Genomic DNA, 22,578 nt, shown 5'->3' on the forward strand with positions numbered 1-22,578 from the left:
AATTGGATAAGTAAAAATGACCAAGTACAAAACCACAGTTGCTGACGGCATGGAAGCTCCTTACTGCACTTGGGGTGGGGGGGGTGTCACATGGGTGGTTTCCTTATCACTGCATCCCCTACATTTTGCTGCTCACCTGAACAATTCTTGGGTTTCAAATAATGATGACTATGGTTCTTGAAGGTAGATTAGCATCCAATCTCTTGCGGATTGGATGACCTTCCTCACTATCTGCTCAGTTGCATACAGTAAGCCCACAGTTTACGCAGGGGTTATGACTCTCGAAAGAAAGAAAGAAAGAAAGAAAGAAAGAAAGAAAGAAAGAAAGAAAGAAAGAAAGAAAATACCTGCATCACTGTAAGCAATGCTAGGCTAGCATTTCTGCTTCTACCTTTGCATCTAAGCAACAGCTCAAAACTCCTTCTAGCTATGTGGGGGACTGTTTCTCCTATCCAAACTCACTTTCTGTTTTTCTCACAGCAGATTTCACGAACCTTCAGCTTGCTGAATGGCATTTTCAGCAGTTAGGTAGGTGATCAGTACAGCAAAGGACAGTACCATAGCTCAGGGGCAGAACATATACCTGATGGGGAACATGTCTCCGGCTCGGTTCCTGACGGTTAGAGGGTAGAACTCAACCGTAAAAGTACCAGCCTAACCAGTTTCTTCCTTGGGCCTTTCAGGCAAATTCCCTTCCCCTGCAGGTCTGAAGCAACATGGACACTCAAGAAAGCAGAAAAGCTAACAGGCTTTTCAGTTCTGAACAATTAACTGGAACAACAGAGTTTTTGATGCATGAACGAACCGGAAAGTGCCTTAGCTCTTCTTTTAAATTATTATTGCTGGAATCTACCACTTCATTTGCACTAAAGAGTTGGTGGTAATAAAAAAAAAAAAAAGCTTTGTTCCATCAATGGAGCAACTAGGATGTCTATGTCCTAACACTTAAGTAGATGCACAATAGGAAATATCATTCATGAAGGATAAGGCAAGTGCCAGAAGGTCACGAAAGGCGGCAAATAAACAACAATTTCACCATAAAGAATTGCAAACCTTGGATAATGGCTTCTTCTGGGCACAATTAATCCCTCCAATGAAGACTATGTTGGGCATCACCGGTCTGGGGTAATCAAATGCAAAGTCTTGTCTAATTAGCCAAACAGATGTCTTGCCAAAAAGTTCTAAGAGTGTAATTTTCCTTTGCAGAAATTCAGTTGCCAGATGTTCGTATTTTCCATAATATGAGTAACAATATAAAGAAGCTGACATCGACATTAAAACATTCTTCACACGCTCAGTAAATGTCATATGATCCGAGTAAGTTGTATAAGCCTCTGGGATGTAAGAAATGGGGCTTGGACACTGAGCAGCTTGGAAGTCGAAACGACATGGAAGTCCACGCAAGAAGTAGACTGTAGGCAAGGAAAGATATTCAGCAAGGATTGGAGCGCAAGGCAGCACAGGATCAGAAAACACAGCATCAAAGTCTCTCTCCTGGAGGAAGTGGATGAGTTCTTTGTCATATAAAAGATGCTGACAAGCAGAAACAAACATGGTAGTAACTTGAGATATGTTTATATACATCTGTACCATGTTCTCTAGGAAATTCAGATTCTTAAGAGCATGCTCAGTCATCGAACTCAGAAGTTCATTCAGCTTCTCCTGGGTGTAAGGCACGGAATGTGTCCTTACAGTGAAATGCTCAGAAGACGTTTTCATGACCAAAGTGTTTTCTGGCATCACAACCACAACCTCATGTCCTTTTTGCGCAAGCATCTCAACTACCACTTGCATGCTCAGCCAGTGACTTCCATCTTGAGGCAACACCAACAGCTTCCCACTTTCGGCACAATGCCACAAAGAGAACCAAAAGGAAAGTCCAGCAACCAGTTGAGACCTTGAATTCAGCCTGGCCATCGTGGTATCAAGAAGTCCTGACTTCCCTACACGCTTTGTGCCTAATATATGAAAGCAGATGTTGCAAGTATAACGTTGGTGCAGCCAATGGACTCACTCATACTAAGCATCAAGTAAATGTTTAATGTGAGCCCTCCACTGATGCTACTTTTATCAGGACCAAAGGCTGTGCATGAAATAATATTGAACAGATAAGAACAGGGCCAACCAAGTTCATGTCGTACGTTAACAACAACAAAAAAGAAAACTATTCAGCCACAAGAGTTGTAGAAGATGATTTAGCACAATTATGTGGTGTGCTTCTGTAACCCTCAGATTTTTAAAATGTTAACTAGAATAAGCAATGATGATCTACCAATCAAGTTGGAACATGTCCAGACAAATAAAGGGCTTCTCCACATGTCCGTTTAATGTGCATTTGCTCTTAGTTACGTGAGCAAGGTTTTTCAATGTGTACACATCATCCTTAACAAAATGGCAGCCCCAAATTCCTACACATTTAATCCAGTTTTTCCCAATCCATGGATAATCCACCGAGGGAAAATGGCCCAGTACAAAAATGTAGTCACTGCTGACAGGGAAGCTTCTTTGATGGAATCTACACACATATAAAAACTGTTCTGAAAATGCTTTTTGAAAAGTGTTTTTAAAAATACGTTGAATTTTCCATAAGGCTCACTATTGCCATCTAGTGTCACATTGTATATTACACTTAAAACACACGTAAACATTTTATTTGCAGCTGTATAGCTGAGTCTTTGGTGCACTTTATTTTTTGGGGAAGGTAGTTTGTCATGTACCCCTCTGGGTAGGAGGGGCTTTTATTTTCATACCCCTTACCTGTATATGCTGCTCAGCTGAATACAAACTAGCCATTTCGTTTCCAGTGACCAAAATTCTGCTGCACACTGAAGGCACAACAAAAACACATCTGAAGGCTGTAACTACTGTAACAATATTCAACAACAACAACAAGAGCACGGAGGTCTTGTGCAGGCCTGCCCTGGCACAGGAAGCCAGTGTTAATTCTCTTTAAAAATATACACCATGTCTCTGCAAAAAGAAAAGAAAAACACCCCACAAGCCTCTATTTTGCCCATCAGCAATTGGCTTGAGCTTGTATTTATCTCCCTCCCCCCAGTTTAGCCATCTGTCCCCACCCCCCTTTTGCAGCCACCACAAATCAAGAGCTCTGTCACTTTGCTGCTGCCACTCCCTGTTCCATCTCCATTCCGCCGAGCAGCAGCACTGCCACTGCTGGGAGGGCACTTCTCTCCCCCCCCCACAACACACACTGCAAAATAATAAAAAATCCTTCCAGTAGCACCTCAGAGACCAACTAAGTTTGTTATTCGTATTCTGAGTCAGGTAACTACATTATCACTAATTTCAAAAGTTATAGCAACCAGTTTAGTAGGCATGTTTGTTTAAAAAAAAGGTTGGATTTTCAGATCGTCAATTTGTTGTAATTGTTTAAGCTGGTCCTCTCTGTGATTTTTTTTTAAATTGCTTTGATTTAAACCAGTCCCCTCTGCATTCAGGCCAGTAGTTCAAGTTTGTGAATAGCTATGTGAGAAGGAAGCAATCCTCCCCATCAAAAATATCCACCTATAAGCAATTGTCCTGAAGCAAAATATTTGGTTGATGAGTTCAAATAAATCTTTAATGCATGTCTTCCTGAGACTCCTGCCCAATTCTGTGGGTTTCCTGCAACATTTCCCTTTTGTATTCAAAAGGGATGTTGAATCCTCCACTGATTCAGCATCCTAGAGCTCCTGCTCCGTGGCTTCAGGAGCGCCACCTTGCCTCCCACATGGAGGGGGCCCAGTGTTTTGTGATGTCACGTCATGCCCCCCTCTGCGTGTCCCACAAGTGCTCGCCTGGAGCTGAAGAATAGAGGGTGCAGAGGGCAATCTTCACCCTCCGTGCGACCCGCCCCCACCCAGCACTGTTTTGTCTAGAAAAAAAGAACTCCATAGGAATCTCGATTTACTGAGTCAGACCTCGGTTCTGTGTAGCTCAGTATATTCTGCATGGATTGGAAGCTGCTCTCCTGGGCTTCAGAAAGGGGTCTTTTCCTGCCCTACCTGGAGATGCTCCAGGGGACCTGGAATCTTCTGATGGAAAGCTGTACCACTGAGCTACAGTGAACTGCTACAGTGGACATACAGAAAGACAGAGGGCGTAACACCAATAAAATAACTACAAATGTCATGATAAAGTGTTACAAACCTTGGATAATGGCTTCTTCTGGGCACAATTAATCCCTCCAATAAAGACCATGTTGGGCATCACAGGTTTGGGGTAATCAAATGCAAAGTCATACCTCAGCAACCAAAGGGATGTTTTACTAAAAAGTTCCAAGACTGTAATATTCCTCTGCAGAAATTCAGTTGCCAGATGTTCATATTTTTCATAAAATAAGTAGCAAATTAAAGAATTGAACTGAGTCATTAAAACATTCTTCACACGCTCAGTAAATGTCATATGATCCGAGTAAGTTGTAAAAGCCTCTGGGATGTAAGAAATGGGGCTTGGACACTGAGCAGCTTGGAAGTCCAAACGACATGGAAGTCCACGTAAGAAGTAGACTGTAGGCAAGGAAAGATATTCAGCAAGGATTGGAGCGCAAGGCAGCACAGGATCAGAAAACACAGCATCAAAGTTGCTCTCCTGGAGGAATTGGATAAGTTCTCTGTCGTATAAAAGATGCCGACAAGCAGAAACAAACATGGTAGTAACCTGAGATACATTTCTATAGATTTGAACAACCTTCTCCAGGAGGTGAGGATTATAAAAAATTTTCTCACCTATTCCCCTGTAAAATTCGTCCAACTGCTCCTGGGTGTAAGGTACGGAATGTGTTCTTACAGTGAAATGCTCAGAAGACGTTTTCATGACCAAAGTGTTTTCTGGCATCACAACCACAACCTCATGTCCTTTTTGCGCAAGCATCTCAACTACCACTTGCATGCTCAGCCAGTGACTTCCATCTTGAGGCAACACCAACAGCTTCCCACTTTCGGCACAATGCCACAAAGAGAACCAAAAGGCAAGTCTAGCAACCAGTTGAGACCTTGAATTCAGCCTGGCCATCGTGGTATCAAGAAGTCCTGACTTCCTTACACGCTTTGTGTCTAATATATGAAAGCAGATGTTGCAAGTATAACGTTGGTGCAGCCAATGGACTCACTCATACTAAGCATCAAGTAAATGTTTAATGTGAGCCCTCCACTGACGCTACTTTTATCAGGACCAAAGGCTGTGCATGAAATAATATTGAACAGATAAGAACAGGGCCAACCAAGTTCATGTCGTACGTTAACAACAACAAAAAAGAAAACTCTTCAGCGGCAAGAGTTGTAGAAGATGATTTAGCACAATTATGTGGTGTGCTTCTGTAACCCTTAAATTTTAAAATGTTAACTAGAACAAGCAACACAGAACAGAAAGGCAAGGCCAGTGGCTCATTGAGACCTTGAATTCATCGTTCCTGTCATGGTAACAAGAAGCCCTGACTTTGATATACTGTATGCCTAATGCACAAAATCAGATGTTGCTGAGTATAATATTGGTGTAGCCCACAGCATCACTGATTCTAAGCATCAGGTAAATGTTTAATAAACGTCCTCCACGGATCTTATGACATTCAAACTTACTAAATAGATAAGAATAGGGCCAAATGAGTTTATGTTGTACATTAACGAAACCAATCTCTTCTGTAGCAATATTTGCCTGCAGATGATTCAGCATAAGTTTGTAGTTTTATCCTGTAGTTCGCGGAGGTCAGGCAGTATAGTTACCATAATGTCATATATTGTACTCCTTTTTTGTGAGCTTCCTATGGAGCATCAACTTTATTGTTGCTAGAAAGGGGACCCCCCTAAACCCGATAAATTAATAAATGGTAGAATTCTGATTATTTGGGATATGAAGGCAAAATACAAGCTGCAGAAGTATTTCTGGGCTAGCTTATGCAAAATAACCTGGCAATGTAGGGCCATTAAAAACAACACAGGGCCATTGGCAAGGCAAGTTGTGAACAGATATGGGGAGATGGGGTTGGAAGGTTGACAGGGTAACTGGATGTCAAAGGAGCCAGCCTCTGCAGAGGATTGGGGGGCAATGCAACATTGTGCAATGTGCTGATGTCCCATGTGCAACATCATCTGAATATTGAGGGTGGCTGCCCCTCAAAAAAATAATAATATTCAGGGGGCTGAAACTGCCTTGGCCCCTAGAAGTTGGTGCCTATGCTGGGTGTGATGTCACAGAAGAGTTTGGGGCCTTTGGCACAAGGCTTGGAATAGCGGAGAACAAAGGACAGAGCCATTTGGGCAGGCTGGCTGAAGGGAGGCTGGGAGAGAGGCCTTGGACTCCAGGGCTGCACTGCTGTGGGGAACAAGCCTCTTTTGACACGGCCATACTATAAGATCTGGACTCCCTCCAGGCAGACTGAAGGTGTAAATAGGTGAATAAACCATATTTCTTAAAGCTAGGACAGTGCGTCTTCAATTACCCAAAGGAGCACAGACCCTGGTTTAGGGCCAAGACCCCTGGAGTCCTGTGCACGGCTCAGCAGGAACTGGGGTGGCTGGTAACAATATTAAATATTTCTATTACAGATAGGTAGCCGTGTTGGTCTGCCATAGTCAAAACAAAAAAAATTCCTTCCAGTAGCACCTTAAAGACCAACTAAGTTAGTTCTTGGTATGAGCTTTCGTGTGCATGCACACTTCTTCAGATACACTTCTGAAGATACACTTCTGAAGAAGTGTGCATGCACACGAAAGCTCATACCAAGAACTAACTTAGTTGGTCTTTAAGGTGCTACTGGAAGGAAATTTTTTTGTTTAAAATATTTCTATGTAAAAGAGAGGACCAGTGGAGCCGGAATATCTTATTTCTGATATCAAGCATTACAGTTAGCAGTGTGACTTGTATTCATTCTTGTGAGTTTCCTCATAGAGAGGAAAGGCAGAAATTAAAGGTATTATACAGCCTACCCGTGACCACCCAGAGTGAGGCGGATTGCAGAGGCAGCAGCAGATAGGCCAGCATCAGACCAGGAGTAGCCAGTGCTGATTGCTGCATCATCCTTTACTAAAAAAACAACATTTTCTTAGTCAGACGGCAGCAAGCCAGTGTAGCATATGGTAACAGACATTCATTTTAATATTTTTATTTTAAATATATATTGAGATGTATTCAATTCTCCCTCTGTTTGCTTCGTGCAATGAGTGCAATGGGACTCCCGTTTCCTCTGCTTCCCACATCCAACTCCAGAATATGCAACGGAGGGACTTCCAACCATCTGGAGTTGATTTTGAGGGTTTTTTGGGGGTGGGGGTGGGCTGGAAGGGAATAGGAAAGGATAGATTTCCACTGCCTGCACAAAGTCCATTGCACTGGTGAAGCTTCAGCATTGGGTATCACCCACTATTCTTTTTTGACATGAAAATAGTGCTTAGCTCCAGATAAACATGTTTGGCATCAGTGGAGTAGAAACAAAAGCAAATCAGTTTGTCAAGGATCCCAACATATTGAGTAGAGTTTCTACCTCCTTAATAACACTAGTCAAGGCACAGATCATAGCATAATGCAGGTGACGGAGGTCCTGTAAAATTGCAGATATATAGTAATTTCATGAGAAAGTGTTTCAAACCTTGGATAATGCCTTCTCTGTTCAGAGTTTATCTCTCCAATTAAAACCATGTCTGAGGTAATCAAATGCAAATTCATACCTCAGCGACCAAAGGGATGTTTTACTTTAAAAAAAAATCTAAGATTGTAATCTTCCTCTGCAGAGATTCAGAAGCAAGATACACATATATTACAAAAAAAAATAAAGTGCAAAATAAGGAATTTAAAACCATCATAAAAATGTTTGTTACATGCTCAGTAAATGTCATATGATCTGAATAAGCTGTATAAGTTCCTTGATAAACTAACGGGAAGGATCCGAAACCGGCGGGACCAGAAGTTTACCAAGGACTGGAGTAAATTTACGGATTATTTGAGAAGTATTTGTGACGACCAGATGACGTTTGTAGGTTTGCAAGAAGTTCTGTGAGGAATAATATTAGAAATATTGCAAAAATGGAGAAGGAGACGTGATATGTTAAGAGATGTAAAGACAATAGTAAGTTAGGAAATGCATAAGAAGTGATTAAGACAGAGGATTATCAGAGGTGCTGATGGAAGTCCAATAAGAATGTATTTGTGATAAATTGTGTGGTATGTTTTATAATTTTGTATGTTAAAAACCAATAAAAATATTTTAAAAGATAAAAAAGAATAAGCTGTGTAAGTTCCTGAGATATAAGGCAGGGGGCTTGGATTCTGGGCTGCTTCAGAATTCAAACCATATGGAAGTCTATGCAAGAAGTAGACTATAATCAAGGAAAGATATTCAGCCCAAGGAGCATGGGATCCTAAGATATGGCATCAAAGTTGCTCTGTTAGCTCTCTGAAGAGTTTGGATTGGATTTGATATCCCGCCTTTCACTCCAATTCAGGAGTCTCAAAGCGGCTAACATTCTCCTTTCCCTTCCTCCCCCCCAACAAACACTCTGTGAGGTGAGTGGGGCTGAGAGAAGTGGGAGTAGCCCAAGGTCACCCAGCAGCTGCATGTGGAGGAGCGGAGACGCGAACCCGGTTCACCAGATTACGAGACTACCGCTCTTAACCACTACACCACACTGGCTCTCTGTCATACAAGTAGAAGCAAACATGGAAATAATCTGAGATATGTTTTTAAATACTTGAACAACCTTTTCCAGAAGTGAGAATTATTTAAAACATTCTCACCTACTGAACAGTAAAATTCACCTAAGCAGGCAGGGGCATGGTGTGTGCCCTGGGGGCATGACACGTTGCCCCCAGGGGCATGGCGTGCATCCCGGGGGGCTGGTATGCTGCCCGCAAGGGTATGGTGCACCGCCCGCTGGGGCGTGGCACATGTTCTTGGGGTGTGACGTGCCACCTGGGGGGCGTGGCACCTGGCGCACATTTGGGGATGTACGGTGCGTGTCCAGGGGGCGCCGCGATGACACCCTACCGGAATAGTGGTGCCGGGGGCAGTCTGCTCCCTTTGCACTCCCGTTCCTCTGCCAGTGGCCCTGAACTCATCAAGTAAATGTTTAACGTGTTGACTCTGCTGAACCTATAGCCACCAGCATTAGACCATTATCTAATCATAAGAATGCCAGTTGAGTTATTTACATTAACGAAATCTTAAGTTACTACAGTTATAGAAGATGATTCATCACAGTTAAACACTTTGGTTTTGTAACAAGCGGAGGTCATAAAAGTTCATAACTACTTGTTGAAGATGTTAAAGGTTACTACATTCCAGCAAGATGAATATTTTGTTCTTTTTTTCTTTAAAGTTTATTAAATTCCTAAATTTAATTAAATTCCTAAATTTAAAGTCCTAAATTTTTCGTCATGTACATGGTGATGTCTAGGTGGTGCTTTTTATCACCACACACCTGTGCGCTGCTCACCTAAATACAATCTAGCAACAACTCAACTCAAATGATCTTAATTCGTCTATTGCAGGGGTCAGTAACTATTTTCAGCCGTGGGCTGGTCCACCATCCCTCACAGACCCTGTGGTGTGCAGGACTATAATGAACAAATAAAATAATGAACGAATTCCTATGCTCCACAAATAACCCAGAGATGCATTTTAAATAAAAGCACACATTCTACTCATGTAAAAACATGTTGATTCTCGGACTGTCCGCGGGCCGGATTGAGAAGGCGATTGGGCCTCATCCAGCCCACGGGCCTTACGTTGCCTACCCCTTGTCTATTGCCACCGACTGATGCTCACTGAAGGCATGCCCAAAAGATCTTTGGGGACTGTAGCTGCAATATATATGTACAACCCTTAAATAATGTTTTTAACACAGAGGTCTTGGCGCTGTGGGTTAAAGCCTCAGCGCCTAGGACTTGCCGATCGAAAGGTCGGCGGTTCGAATCCCTGCGGCGGGGTGCGCTCCCGCTGCTCGGTCCCAGCGCCTGCCAACCTAGCAGTTCGAAAGCACCTCCGGGTGCAAGTAGATAAATAGGGACCGCTTACCAGCGGGAAGGTAAACGGCGTTTCCGTGTGCGGCTCTGGCTTGCCAGAGCAGCGATGTCACTCTGGCCACGTGACCCGGAAGTGTCTCCGGACAGCGCTGGCCCCTGGCCTCTTAAGTGAGATGGGCGCACAACCCCAGAGTCTGTCAAGACTGGCCCGTACGGGCAGGGGTACCTTTACCTTTACCTTCTACAAGACTGTTTTTACACAAGTCCTTTGTATTATTTTTATTTTAAAAATATAGATGCCAGTGCAAAAGTTGCAAAAGTTGCAAGCTTCTGTTTTGCCCATTAGCTATTAGCTTGATTTGGTATTTATTTCATCTTCTTTTTTACCTTCAGTTTAGACTCAGTGGAGCACATGCTCCTTTTTCTGTTGCTGTTAAAATAAACAACCTAAACAGGGAGAGGACCGGTCTCCCCCTCAAATTGCTTCCTTACAGAATCAAGAGTTTAAGCTTTTCTATCTGGCTTGCTTGGTTTTTTTGAGAAACAAATACAATATAATGGATTCTGGTAGGTAGTCGTGTATATCTGAAGAAGTGTGCATGCACACAAAAGCTTATACCAAGAACAAACTTAGTTGGTCTCTAAGGTGCTACTTGGGAGGGACGCGGGTGGCGCAGTGGGTAAAACCTCAGCGCCTAGGACTTGCCGATTGTCAGGTCGGCGGTTCGAATCCCAGCGGCAGGGTGCGCTCCCGTCGCTCGGTCCCAGCGCCTGCCAACCTAGCAGTTCAAAAGCACCCCCGGGTGCAAGTAGATAAATAGGGACCGCTTACTAGCAGGAAGGTAAACGGCGTTTCCGTGTGCTGCACTGGCTCGCCAGATGCAGCTTGTCACGCTGGCCACGTGACCCGGAAGTGTCTGCGGACAGCGCTGGCTCCCGGCCTATAGAGTGAGATGAGCGTGCAACCCTAGAGTCTGGCAAGACTGGCCCGAACGGGCAGGGGTACCTTTACCTTTACCTTTAAGGTGCTACTTGACAATATAATTGAATGCTGTAAAGTTTTTTGTTCTTTTAATGCTTTAGTTTTAGTGACATGCATTGCAGGTTGGGAGCTCCAAAGCTTTTGCGTGGCCAAGTGCCCAACGTCGGCACCATGACCTCCACATACTGTAGCGCTAATTTTCAAACCATCTTCAAGGGTAGCTTCCCACAGAGCACATTACATTCACCCAAGCCCATGTACACATTTGATCAGAAAGAGAATGTAATCACCTGGTGCCCATTACCGGATTTATATAAAGTCACTCAGATTCGGGAAAAGGTAGACTCCACCGTGGGAGCAGGGCCAGGGCAGGAGAGTGCTAGAGTCCTGTCTAGTCAAGTTGCTTGGGATCAATTTCAATCTGTTACCTCTGAGGATGTGGACAGGCTGCTTGGACGAGTGAAACCAACCACCTTGATCCTTGTCCATCCTGGGCGATGGGCTCTGTGAGGTGGTGAATGCTTCTCTCTGTGAGGGAGCCTTCCCAGACCCACTAAAAGAGGCGGTTATCAAACTGCTTCTTAAAAAAAACAACTCTAGACCCGGCCAATATGGCCAACTATCGCCCAGTCTCAAATCTTCCATTCTTGGGCAAGGTGATTGAGCGAGTGCTTGCTGAACAACTCCAGGCACGCCTGGAAGAAGCGGACCATTTGGATCCCTTCCAGTCGGGATTCAGGCCTCATCATGGGACTGAAACTGCCTTGGTCGCACTGGTTGATGATCTCCGGTGGGCTAGGGACAAAGGTGAGAGCTGTTTCCTAGTTCTGCTGGATCTCTCAGCGGCCTTTGACACCATCGACCATAACATTCTTCTGGACCGTCTAGATGGGCTGGGAGCTGGGGGCACCGTCATACAGTGGTTCCGCTCCTTTCTCCTGGGCCGTGTTCAGAAAGTGGTGGGGGGGATGAGTGTTCAGACCCCTGGGCTCTCACTTGTGGGGTGCCTCAGGGTTCTGTCCCCTCCCCCATGCTTTTCAACATCAATATACAACCACTGGGAGAGATCATCAGGGGGTTTGGGCTGGGTGTTCATCAATATGCGGATGATACCCAGCTCTACCTCTCTTTCAAATCAGAACCAGTGAAAGCGGTGAAGGTCCTGTGTGAGTGCCTGGAGGCGGTTGGAGGATGGATGGCGGCTAATGGATTGAAGTTGAATCCTGACAAGACAGAAGTACTGTTTTGGGGGGATGGGGCGGGCAGGTGTGGGGGACTCCCTGGTCCTGAATGGGGTAACTGTGCCCCTGAAGGACCAGGTGCACAGCCTGGGAGTCATTCTGGACTCACAGCTGTCCATGGAGGCACAGGTCAATTCTTTGTCCAGGGCAGCTGTTTACCATGCATACTTGGCTTCAGACACATGCTGAGCGCATGCTAGATGTCATACAGTCTACACAGTCTATATAGACCCCGATCTTTCCACAAGTGGAATTGCTCATACCTCTTCCTGTCTGAAGGCTGGATGATTCCAATATGGAAAGAGCAGAGAGGTGCCCTATTAATATAGGTCTAGATATACTAAGAAACAGCAGCACACATATTGAAGGACTAGAGGGAATTAATTCATAGGGTCTCTTTGGCTATTTTAATTAGCTGCTTTAGATGAAAAGCCTCATGATAGTACTTCAGATCAGGCATTCTCAGTCCTTCCTTCATCCAAGGTCTATAGAGGGTCTTATTGGTCACATGACCACGCTTCCCCAAGCGATAAATCCATTGAGCAACAGTTGCCATTTAACAAAGATATCTGAGGGGATGGTTACAGGGAGGGTTTGAAACAAAAATGGGAATCTTGGTAAAACAGAGGTCTTAATTGCTGCAATCCAGTCCAGGCAACTAAGCCGTAGGTGTTTCCAAGACTTCAGCTCGGCATCAATTGAATTATGCCATTTCCCCAAATTCCTTGGCCAAATTGCTTGAGATCGTTCATGATAATCATTGATGCAATCTGGCTCATGGAGACAATTGGACCATAATTTTAGAGCCATTCCTGACTTGATTGAGAATGAAAATATCGATATTGCTCGTGTTCCTGAAACCTGGGTGGATGAGCTGGGATGAGCTGTTCTGGCTCAGCTGTGGCTGCCCAGAAACTAGACACGACGTCAGCGCACGCTGCAGGCATGGATCGGGAAGGGGGGGGCTTGCCGTTGGCCTCATCAAGAAGTGCTGCCTGGTGCCATTGTTCTCCTTTAGGCACCAGGGGAAATCTCATTCAGGCAAGCATTTTCAGTTCAGTTAATGAGGTGTTATTAGGAGAGTTCTTATCACTTACAGATATTTTGTATATTTTATAGACTATTTATAGATTATTTAGTGAACTCACTGCATGTTTTCTGTTGAATTTTTTTTTTGCTGGGTTGGTGGTTGGAATTAATATCAAACTGTACTACAAAAGAAAAAACAGCACTGGTTGCACCAAACTGGTGATTGACTAGAAAGTCTAAAAATCATGCTTCTACTCATAAAAGAAAGTCTACAGAATTCAGAATCCTGTCATAATAAATTTAACAACAACAAAAATAAAATAATCATAATAATAAGCAGCAGCAGCATTACCAACCTGAGATAACGGCTTCTTCCAGGCACAGTTTACCCCTCCAATTATAATCATATTTGGCATTAGTGGCCTTGGATATTCAGCCACAAAGTCCATTCTCATCAGCCAAATGGATCCATGACTTAGAAGTTCTGTGAGACTCAGATCTCTCTGCATAAATTCTGAAGCAAGACTTGCATAAGGAGAGTAGACAAAACTGCAGAGGAAGTATTCTGCCAGGTGGAACAGCATATTTTTCAGACGCTGGGCAAACGTCATATGATCTGAGTTTCCTGTCATACCTCTTGGGACATAAGAAGGAGGCCTCGGACACTGTGCAGCTTCAAAGTCAAAACCACATGGTATTCCTCGTAAGAAAAAGACAGAAGGGATGCCAAAGTAGTCAGCAACTATCTGGCCACAAGGCATCATAGGATCTGTAAAGAGAGCATCAAATTTGCTCTCATTGATATAGCTCATCAGTTCTTGGTTGTATAGTAAATGTGTGCACGCAGCTAAGAACATAGCATTTGTCTGTTTCATTCTCTCAATTGTTCTAAAAAACCTGACCAAAAAAGGAAGCTCTTGAAAATTGTCATTTCCAAATTCTTTAACAGAGATATCCATTTCTTCTTGGGTGAAGGGCACTGGATAACTTTTCAAAGTATAAACATCATCTGACGCTTTTATGTGCATATTGATTTCAGGTGCAACGACGACTATCTCGTGTCCATTCTTCTTGAGTTGGTTCAGGATGGATTGCATGCTGAGCCAGTGGCTTCCATCCATGGGTACCACCAGGAGTTTCCCACCAGAAACAAAACTCGAAGAATATAGAAGCAGCATGAGGATGGAAACGTATGCCTGGGAGCAGGCCATAGGAGCCATTTTTTTGGTCTGTCTGCTTGCTTCTCTCTCAGAAATAGCAGGTGTATGCTCCAAGCCAGCCCCTTATATACTGGAGTGCAAAGTCTGACCTTGTGTGCTCTCTTGAAGTAAACATTTAACTAAAAGCCAAGGCTTCTAGTTAAACATTTACTTTGGGAGGTGCTAAAGCTTATAAAAGGTACTACTGGAATTATACAAAATGTTTAGCCATCCTTCATTTTCTTGCTATTGCTTGCATTGTTACGGAGAATACTTTTGCAGTTGTTATGTTTGAAAACAATAAAAACTTTCCATTGTAATTATAATAAAAGAAGTGAGCGAATGAGTAGTGGTTAGAGCCTGCTCAGCTAAGGAACAGGCACAGAGTCAATGCAGTATTTAATCCCATCCTTGCATCCATCAGATGCCATTGTCATAAATGATGTCAGCCGATGGGCAAGTACAGCTGGTGGGCATCTGAGAGATTCAGGAAGGGGTTGCACTGAAATCCATGCTAAAATGAAGCAGGAATACTTGTTTTACCAGCTTCTTGCAAGGTACTTCAGGACTTCAAAGCACCTTGCCCACAGGGTCAACCCTGAGAAGGATCAGGCCAGTGGAAGCAAGATATTTCTCCAACTCTGCTAGGAATTTATCAGTGTGGACTTGATAGTTCTTGTTTTTACATAATGAATCCTATTTATTCTTCAACTGAAAACATCATTGCTCTATAGGATTGTATTTGTGAGACACGTTATTTAATTTAAATGTTCATATTAAATAAACTTCTTGCACAGTTTCATCACCACCTAATATAACACTGTGCTCTGCAGGAGTCTTCCAGCTTCTGAGCTGACTCATCATTATCTGAGCAGTGATAATGTGAGATTTTATTACCACTAGCCTCAGATTTACCCATAATTCCCCTTCCTACTCCTCAAAAAGTCTGATACATTTATTTTAATTGTGTGGTGCCAGGGGAGCATGTTTGGGATGCAGTTAGGACAGCAACACCCCCATTGCCAGCCTTATCAGGAGCCACACTGAGCTACATTTCTCTTCTCCCCATTTGATCCTATCACTCCCCAGTCTTGCTTTCTTAGCCAGCTGCCAGCCTGCTTTCAGCCTGAGGAAGGGAATGCTGGACTTCTTTAAAGAACCCATTTATCTTAGCCAAATGGAGCTGTAACACAAACATCGGAGATATGTTAGGCGTGAGTTTGTGTGCTAGTAAGGAAAAGAAGTAATGATTCAGGTTCTGTTGAATCAAAGTCAGGCAACACAAAGGTCAGATAAGGCAAAATTCAAAGAAAACACAGTATCAGCATCAAATTTTATTTCGGTCACAGACCAGCAAAGACAACATAGCACCTTGGATAGCTCCATGTGACTCTCAGGCTGACAGAGCAAAATCTCCGGCAGCAAGATCCACAGGAGCAGCAGATTCAGTCTCCAAGAAATGCATTGCTGACTGCTCCTTGGGGGCAGATCTACTGCCTCCTTAGCAGCCCACCCCCAGCCCACCTCTACAGAGGTCTCTCTGCAAGAAGGAGGCACTGCTCGTCTCCCACCCATAGCAAGAAAATGGTGAGGGCTGCCCTCTGGGGTCGCCTGGGTTCTGCACCCCCAGCACAAAATAGTCTTTGATTCCCACTTCAACCATTGGGTAAGGCTGATTTGATTCCCCCCGCTCTTGCTGTAGATCTTTACTTCCTCCTTGTTTTCTACGAGGATCTTTATTACCCCTCTGTTCTAGATCTTCACTCACCTCTTCTTCCCTGGTGGATTGGGGGGGGGGAGCCATTTTTTGGTTCACCTCAGGTGACAAAATGTCTTGGGCCAGTCCTGGCTCCAACTTACTTCAGGAGCAGCTGAGTGATGGTGCTGGGACATCCAGACAGGAGTCTGTTCTGCTGGGACATCCAGACAGTAGTCCAAGGATGGCAAAGTGGTCTTCTAGGGTTTCAAAGGTGCTGGCAAAAAGGCTCCTCCTGTACTGGAGTCTCCAGGACACAGGAAGGGCTTGCGGCCAGTTCAGTTCCTCAAGCAGTGAGAGTGATGTTCTCACCTGATGAGGTTTTGCCTTTCACCCCTCCCAATGAGACAAGAGGATCTGAAACCAAGCTTATTGTACAAAACACCAAAGAGAAATGTGCATGTAATTGCAAAAGCAAACAGCCAATACTGTAACTTCGAGCCTTGGCAATGTTAACATAAATATGGGGCATATTGTAAATAAATGTATAGATTCTGAGGGAGGATGAGAATGGCTAAGACCAACATTTGTTCCACAGAGACCCCTGACACTGAAGTGGAAGACTTTTCCCAAGCAAAAGCTCCACTTTAACAAAAAGAGGATACTACACAAATATGCCTCCATAAGAACGGAACAATGGGAAGCCATATATATTTACAAAACCACTGCCAAGATCTGTAGCCAGACTCTGCTGCCAGAATCTGTCAGAGAACATTTTTTAAGTCACAGGTCACAATGCTTTCACAGGCAACTGCCTCATGCCAGTGGTGGGCAAGGCCAAAATCAAAATAAGTTCCAATTAACACATATTTATCCACACATACATGCTACTTTCAAAAACTGGTGGTGTTGAAAATTTTCCACTGCTGTACTTTTCCATTTAAAAATGAATTTCTAAAAATAAATAGTTTTGTTAACCTAATTGGTAATGTAATGAATGGAAACAGTCAAATTGAGCAGTTTCTGCTTGTAATAAACTTTTTCAGGTGTCTGTCTTTAGGAACCACACTTGCATGTATTATATATAGCCAAGCTAACTTTAATGTATTTTTAGGAACCATCAGTTGTACAATTTCAGGATGGTCCTCTGACCATTTAGTTTCTAAAAACGCACACACTAAAAGATACAAAGTTGCAGAGCGAAATGAAATGGAAGTGAACATCATAAGTGACACTTTTGGCACATTATAAAATTAGTATGATAACCATTAAAAGACATTTTAGGAAGTGTATGCTAATGGGTTGTATATCTTAAAATATTTTCAAATTTTCAAAACACCCTTTTAAATTGTCTTAAAATATTATAATAAAATGATATCTTATTTGTTATATTTCTATTTCTGTTTATAGTTTTAATAATGCATTCCAATAAAAATGCTTAACAGTGGTCTAAGAATATTTTTAAGTATTCTAAATAAAAATTAAAGCTTTGAATTTGTTTAGATGTGATATTAAAAAATATTAAGTATGTTTTCTTGAATTTCCAGCTTACCTACTTCTGACCATGTGCGGTAGTGATAACAGCTCTGAGTTTGCCCCAGGGGTCAGAATGGGCAGGTCAGAGTACTGATCACCTCCACCTGTTATTGATGTCAATGCTCTTCATACCAAGTTCTGCATTGGATATGGCAGATCTTGTAGGAAGACACAAGTCTGAGAAGCTATTTTAATTTCTGTTAATGTCCCATGATGGTGTCTCCTGCCTGAAAGGAATGTTGATCCAAGATGGAGCTCACTTCCTTCAGGGAGCAACAAAAGGGTAGGACATTTCCTCATCTCACCCATCTTCTTCAGTCCCACTATTCTGGCTTCTAAAAGGGACCACTTTTGCACCCGCTGCCATAGGCTCCTGGACGGGGTTCCTTCTCATTGTCCCAAGACCTGACGTGCAGCCACTCTTCTTTGCCAGTTGAAAGAGGCATGCAGTCTTGTTAATCTGAATGCGTACTGCAGTTGCTAATCCCTGAATCAAAAAGGCATGTACTTACAAGGTGACTCTGGAGGAGGCCCAGCAGAGTGTATTGTCCCTCTGTCCCCCTGCTGGCCATGGGTCTCTCTCTGCCTTCAGAAAAGGAAGTGGAATTACCAGAGCAGTAGAAGGAAGCACAAGGGACCCGGGTGGCGCTGTAGGCAAAACCTCAGTGCCTAGGACTTGCCGATCGTATGGTCGGCGGTTCGAATCCCCGCGGCGGGGTGAGCTCCTGTCGTTCGGTCCCTGCTCCTGCCCACCTAGCAGTTTGAAAGCACTCTTAAGTGCAAGTAGATAAATAGGTACCGCTTTATAGCGGGAAGGTAAACGGCATTTCCGTGTGCCACGCTGGTGCTGGCTCACCAGATCAGCTTCATCACACTGGCCACATGACCCGGAAGTGTCTTTGGACGGTGCTGGCTCACGGCCTCTAGAGCGAGATGAGCACACAACCCCAGAGTCCGGGCAGGGGTACCTTTACCTTTACCTTACATGCTACTTTCAGAAAACCTTTACCCCTCAGCATCCTCTCTGCCTCCCTTCCAATCACAGCAATTTAAAACTCCCTTCCACCTCACTTATTCTTTGTTTATTTCTCTTTTCTTTCCCTTTCTCCCCCTGCAGTTAGTCTTTAAAAAAAGGTCACATTTCCCCCTTAGTCTAATTGTTCTGCAGGAAGGCTGTGATTTTGGAGGCAGCTGCCACTGTCTCATAATCCTGTGCCTCATCCTGGCGCAGCAATTTGGGGGAAGTTCCCATGTACTGAGACTAATTGCCAAGTGGGGTGCAGTTAGGGGGAGATGGCAACAAATGGGGAGAAAGTTAAGGCTTTTCTCCCCACCTGTAGAAGACGGGGCCAGTAGACTAGGAGAAAAATGTCCCATCCACACTTCTTTGGCTTTTGTGCTTCACTTTACACTTGCTTACATTGAATGCAATCTCTTTTTGTTTTCATCACACTGAAGATTTTGTATCATCAGCAAACTTGCCTATTTCACTGCTCCTTCAATGACCCTCAAAGCACATGTTCTCCCACCTTGTGGGCTCTAAGTATGCACAGCATAAGCCAAGGGATATAGCCCCATTTGAGTCTCCTGTATAGTAAGCCCACAACTTACTCACATTTAACTTATGCGCATTCAGCTTTATGCACTTGGCAATGAATGAATAAATAGGGGGCAGAGGGAGGGAATAAAAAGGGGAGGGGAAAAGTACTTGGGCAATACCACCTGCCATTGTATATTGACTATTCATGGTTTTAGCTTTAGGCACAATCCCTGAAATGTACCCCTGCAGGCCTACTGTATACTGGTGCGCTGTGACTGGGTGTCAAGTTGCACAATATCCTATCATCCATCATAGTAACACATGCAGGAATGTACTGGCAGGTAGTGGGGGCTGTCACGCCTTATCAGGGCATTAAGTACCGTATTTTTCGCTCTATAACACGCACCAGACCATAACACGCACATAGTTTTTAGAGGAGGAAAACAAGAAAAAAAATATTCTAAACGAAACAGTGGATGTATGATTTCTGTGGTTCATGCTGTGGCCACAGACATGTGATCTGACGGTGAGTTTGGGGTAGCCCAATGCAAAAATCCTGAGGATCCATGTGGATCCATGCTTTGTAACCACATTTTTGCGGCCCCAGGCAACAGTGGGTGTGTGATTTTTTTGGTGCAAGCTGTAGCCATGGACATGCTATGTGATCTGATGGTGAATTTGGGGTGACCCAGTGCAAAAATCCTGAGGATCCATGTGGATCCGTGCTTTGTAACCAGGCTCTCTGTCCCTCTTTTCTCTCCATTCAGCGGCTCTTCTCCCGCTTTGCTGTTTCAAAGTGAGCAAAGCAAGCCACGGAGGAGGGAAGGAAGGGGAACCATGGATCCTCTGCTCATGACTGCATCAGATCCCTCCGCCATCCGTAGGCATTCGCTCCATAACACGCACAGACATTTCCCCTTACTTTCTAGGAGGAAAAAAGTGAGTGTTATGGAGCAAAAAATACGGTACTTGCTACCACAACTCTTTAAACCAGAGCGTTCCTTATCGGGTATTGCGACATGTTAGAGTCCACCTGATTCCTGAGTGATGTAACATGATTGGCCGACCCATAGTGGTGGCTGCAGGTCTGCAGTTAGGCTGCCAAAGTCTAAAATAAAAATTTGCCCCCATTTTCTGTTCCTTCTCACACTATCTCCTTGGTTCACAATTCTCTGTTTTATCTGGAAATGATCCCCGGCAAGAGCTAACAGGTTAGGAGAGGATGCATTTCTCAGTTCCAGTCAACACCCCCTGCTGAAATGCAGAGAATACCCCAGACTTTTTCTGCTGACTTGACAGCTGAACTTGGAAGAGCTAAAGTCATGCGTTCCCTCTTTGATAATTCAATCAAAACCACACTGTATCACTTATCAGTTGGCTACTGAAACCTCTGTGACCTCCCAATAAGGCTGCAAACACAATTAAAGCTCCCCTCACAAAGAATCCTGGGAACTGTAATTTGTTAATCACAGAGCTACAGCTCCCAGCTGTACACTTACACTTAATCAATCACAGTTTCCAGGTTTATTTTTCCAGGGTGTGTGTGTGTGTGTGCTTGAAATGTACGCATCCATCTAGAGTCAAGCATTCCCTGTTGTCAAGGACATCTCATTCTTCCCTTTTCTGCACCTTGATACTTCATTACAAATGCATTTAGTTCGCTTGTTTTTTCTTTCTAAGACTATAACTGAGCTTAGACTTCTGAAACCAGTGTAATTTTAGGGGAGCAGTTAGTGGCATAAACCCAGGCAGGCTGACTCTCTTGAGTCTCCTTGCTTTGAGCCCCCATCCCTGTAGCTGCTCATCATGTGATCCTTGCCCAGTAAAACAGTGTGCTCAAGGAATGCCTTCCTTTTTAGATTCACCCAGGCACTCTTGTTCCCCCTCCATTTTGACATGTTTTTCATATAGTTTGTAAAGAAGGCCAGGGATATAACTGCACACATACCCATTTCTTCTATTTCTCTCTCCTCCTTCTCCCCAGCTTCTACTACACTGCTTTTTTTAATCTGATCCAGTTTCTGTGGGGGTGTTGGTTTGTATCATACTCAAATAACACCTTTTTCATTCCCCCCCCCTTAACCATCCCTCCTGAATAACAGTGTAGCTTGCATGGGGCCTATTAAAGAGGTTGCAACTAACTTGTGACATAAAAATATAATAACAGTTAAAAGTCACAAATGAAATGGAAAACAGTAGATATAGCTTATACACTATCCCTCAATATCAACAAGCACCAGAAATGCAATTTTGACAACCCCCTGCTGTAACAAGTCAATATGGCCATGTTTCTCAGATCAAATAATCACAGGACCAGGCAGTTTTCTTTAAGCAAAGGTTTATCTCCACAGCTGCTGAGCTACAGCCACAAATGTCCCTTCCCATGCCCCTACCAAACTTGTTTTCAAACGGGAGTACAGAAATCAACATCTCACTATGATAATTCATTCAAGTGTGGCTGTGTTGGTAGCAAAGAGCATGGTAGCAACACAGATCTAAGCTCAAAACCATTGATACATAGCACCTACCTGTGGCAGGATTTTGCCTTCTTCACAGTTAATTCCTCCAATGAAGACCATATTTGGCATCACAGGTCTGGGATACTCAAATACAAAGTCATATCGTAAAAGCCAGACAGAGCCATTTCTGTAAAGTGTTGGTAAGTGAACGTCTCTCTGAAGGAGTTCTGAAGCAAGCTCTTGGTAAGGAGTGTACAGTCTCTTAAAAAGTGGCGTCTCTAAGAAGCTAATGAGCTGGTTCAACACTCGCTGGGCAAATGTCATGTGATCAGTGTGGCTGCTATAGCATCTTGGGACATAAGAAACTGGGTCTGGACATTTGCTGATAGCATTCTCTAAACCGCATGGAAATCCACGAAAGAAGTACACAGAAGGGATGGAGAGATGTTCAGCGAGGATGACTCCACATGGCAAAGCTGGATCTGTGAAAAGCGCATCAAACTGAGTCTCTTCCAGGTACTTCATGACTTCTCTGTTCCTCAGAAGGCTTTTGCAATTAATGAAAAACATCTCAACGAGATGCATTAAGCTCCTATATGCTCCTAAAATCATGGCAGGAAAAGAGACTTCATCAAAGGGCTGGTTGCCAAACGAACGGAAACGCTGGGAAAGATCATCTGCTGTATACGGCACAGCAAATATTTTCCTTGTGTAATACTTTGATTCTTTCATGAGCAGATTAACTTCTGGAGCCACCACAACTATCTCATGGCCTCTTTCACTGAGCTTCTCCACTACAGCACGCATGCTGAGCCAGTGGCTTCCATCCTGAGGGATCACTAGCAGCCTCTTTGCTTCTCCAAAGCAGATGAGAACAAAGACAAAACAGATAGCACTGCCATGAAAGCGAGGCAAGGCGGAATCCATCTTCAATGACAGCCT

At 43.8% G+C, this 22,578-nt stretch overlaps 1 protein-coding gene across 4 annotated transcripts in view; it reads right to left on the reverse strand.

Moving 5' to 3' along the window:
• LOC309379253 (UDP-glucuronosyltransferase 1A6-like) overlaps positions 1-22,578 on the reverse strand; it is a 35,509-nt gene extending 12,931 nt beyond the window's left edge. Inside the window, exon 1 of one of the 4 annotated variants that reach the window (XM_081928266.1) lies at positions 21,706-22,578. In XM_081928266.1, the coding sequence (XP_081784392.1) occupies positions 21,706-22,563 (858 nt within the window). In that variant the 5' untranslated portion in view covers positions 22,564-22,578. Of the gene's footprint in view, positions 1-1,053; positions 1,952-4,149; positions 5,059-13,562; positions 14,473-21,705 lie in introns of those variants that run through there. The other 3 variants (XM_081928263.1, XM_081928265.1, XM_081928264.1) reach the window with 3 other exon arrangements.

This window comes from Podarcis melisellensis (assembly GCF_964234715.1).
Source record: "Podarcis melisellensis genome assembly, chromosome: 1".
NCBI classification, from domain to species: domain Eukaryota; kingdom Metazoa; phylum Chordata; class Lepidosauria; order Squamata; family Lacertidae; genus Podarcis; species Podarcis melisellensis.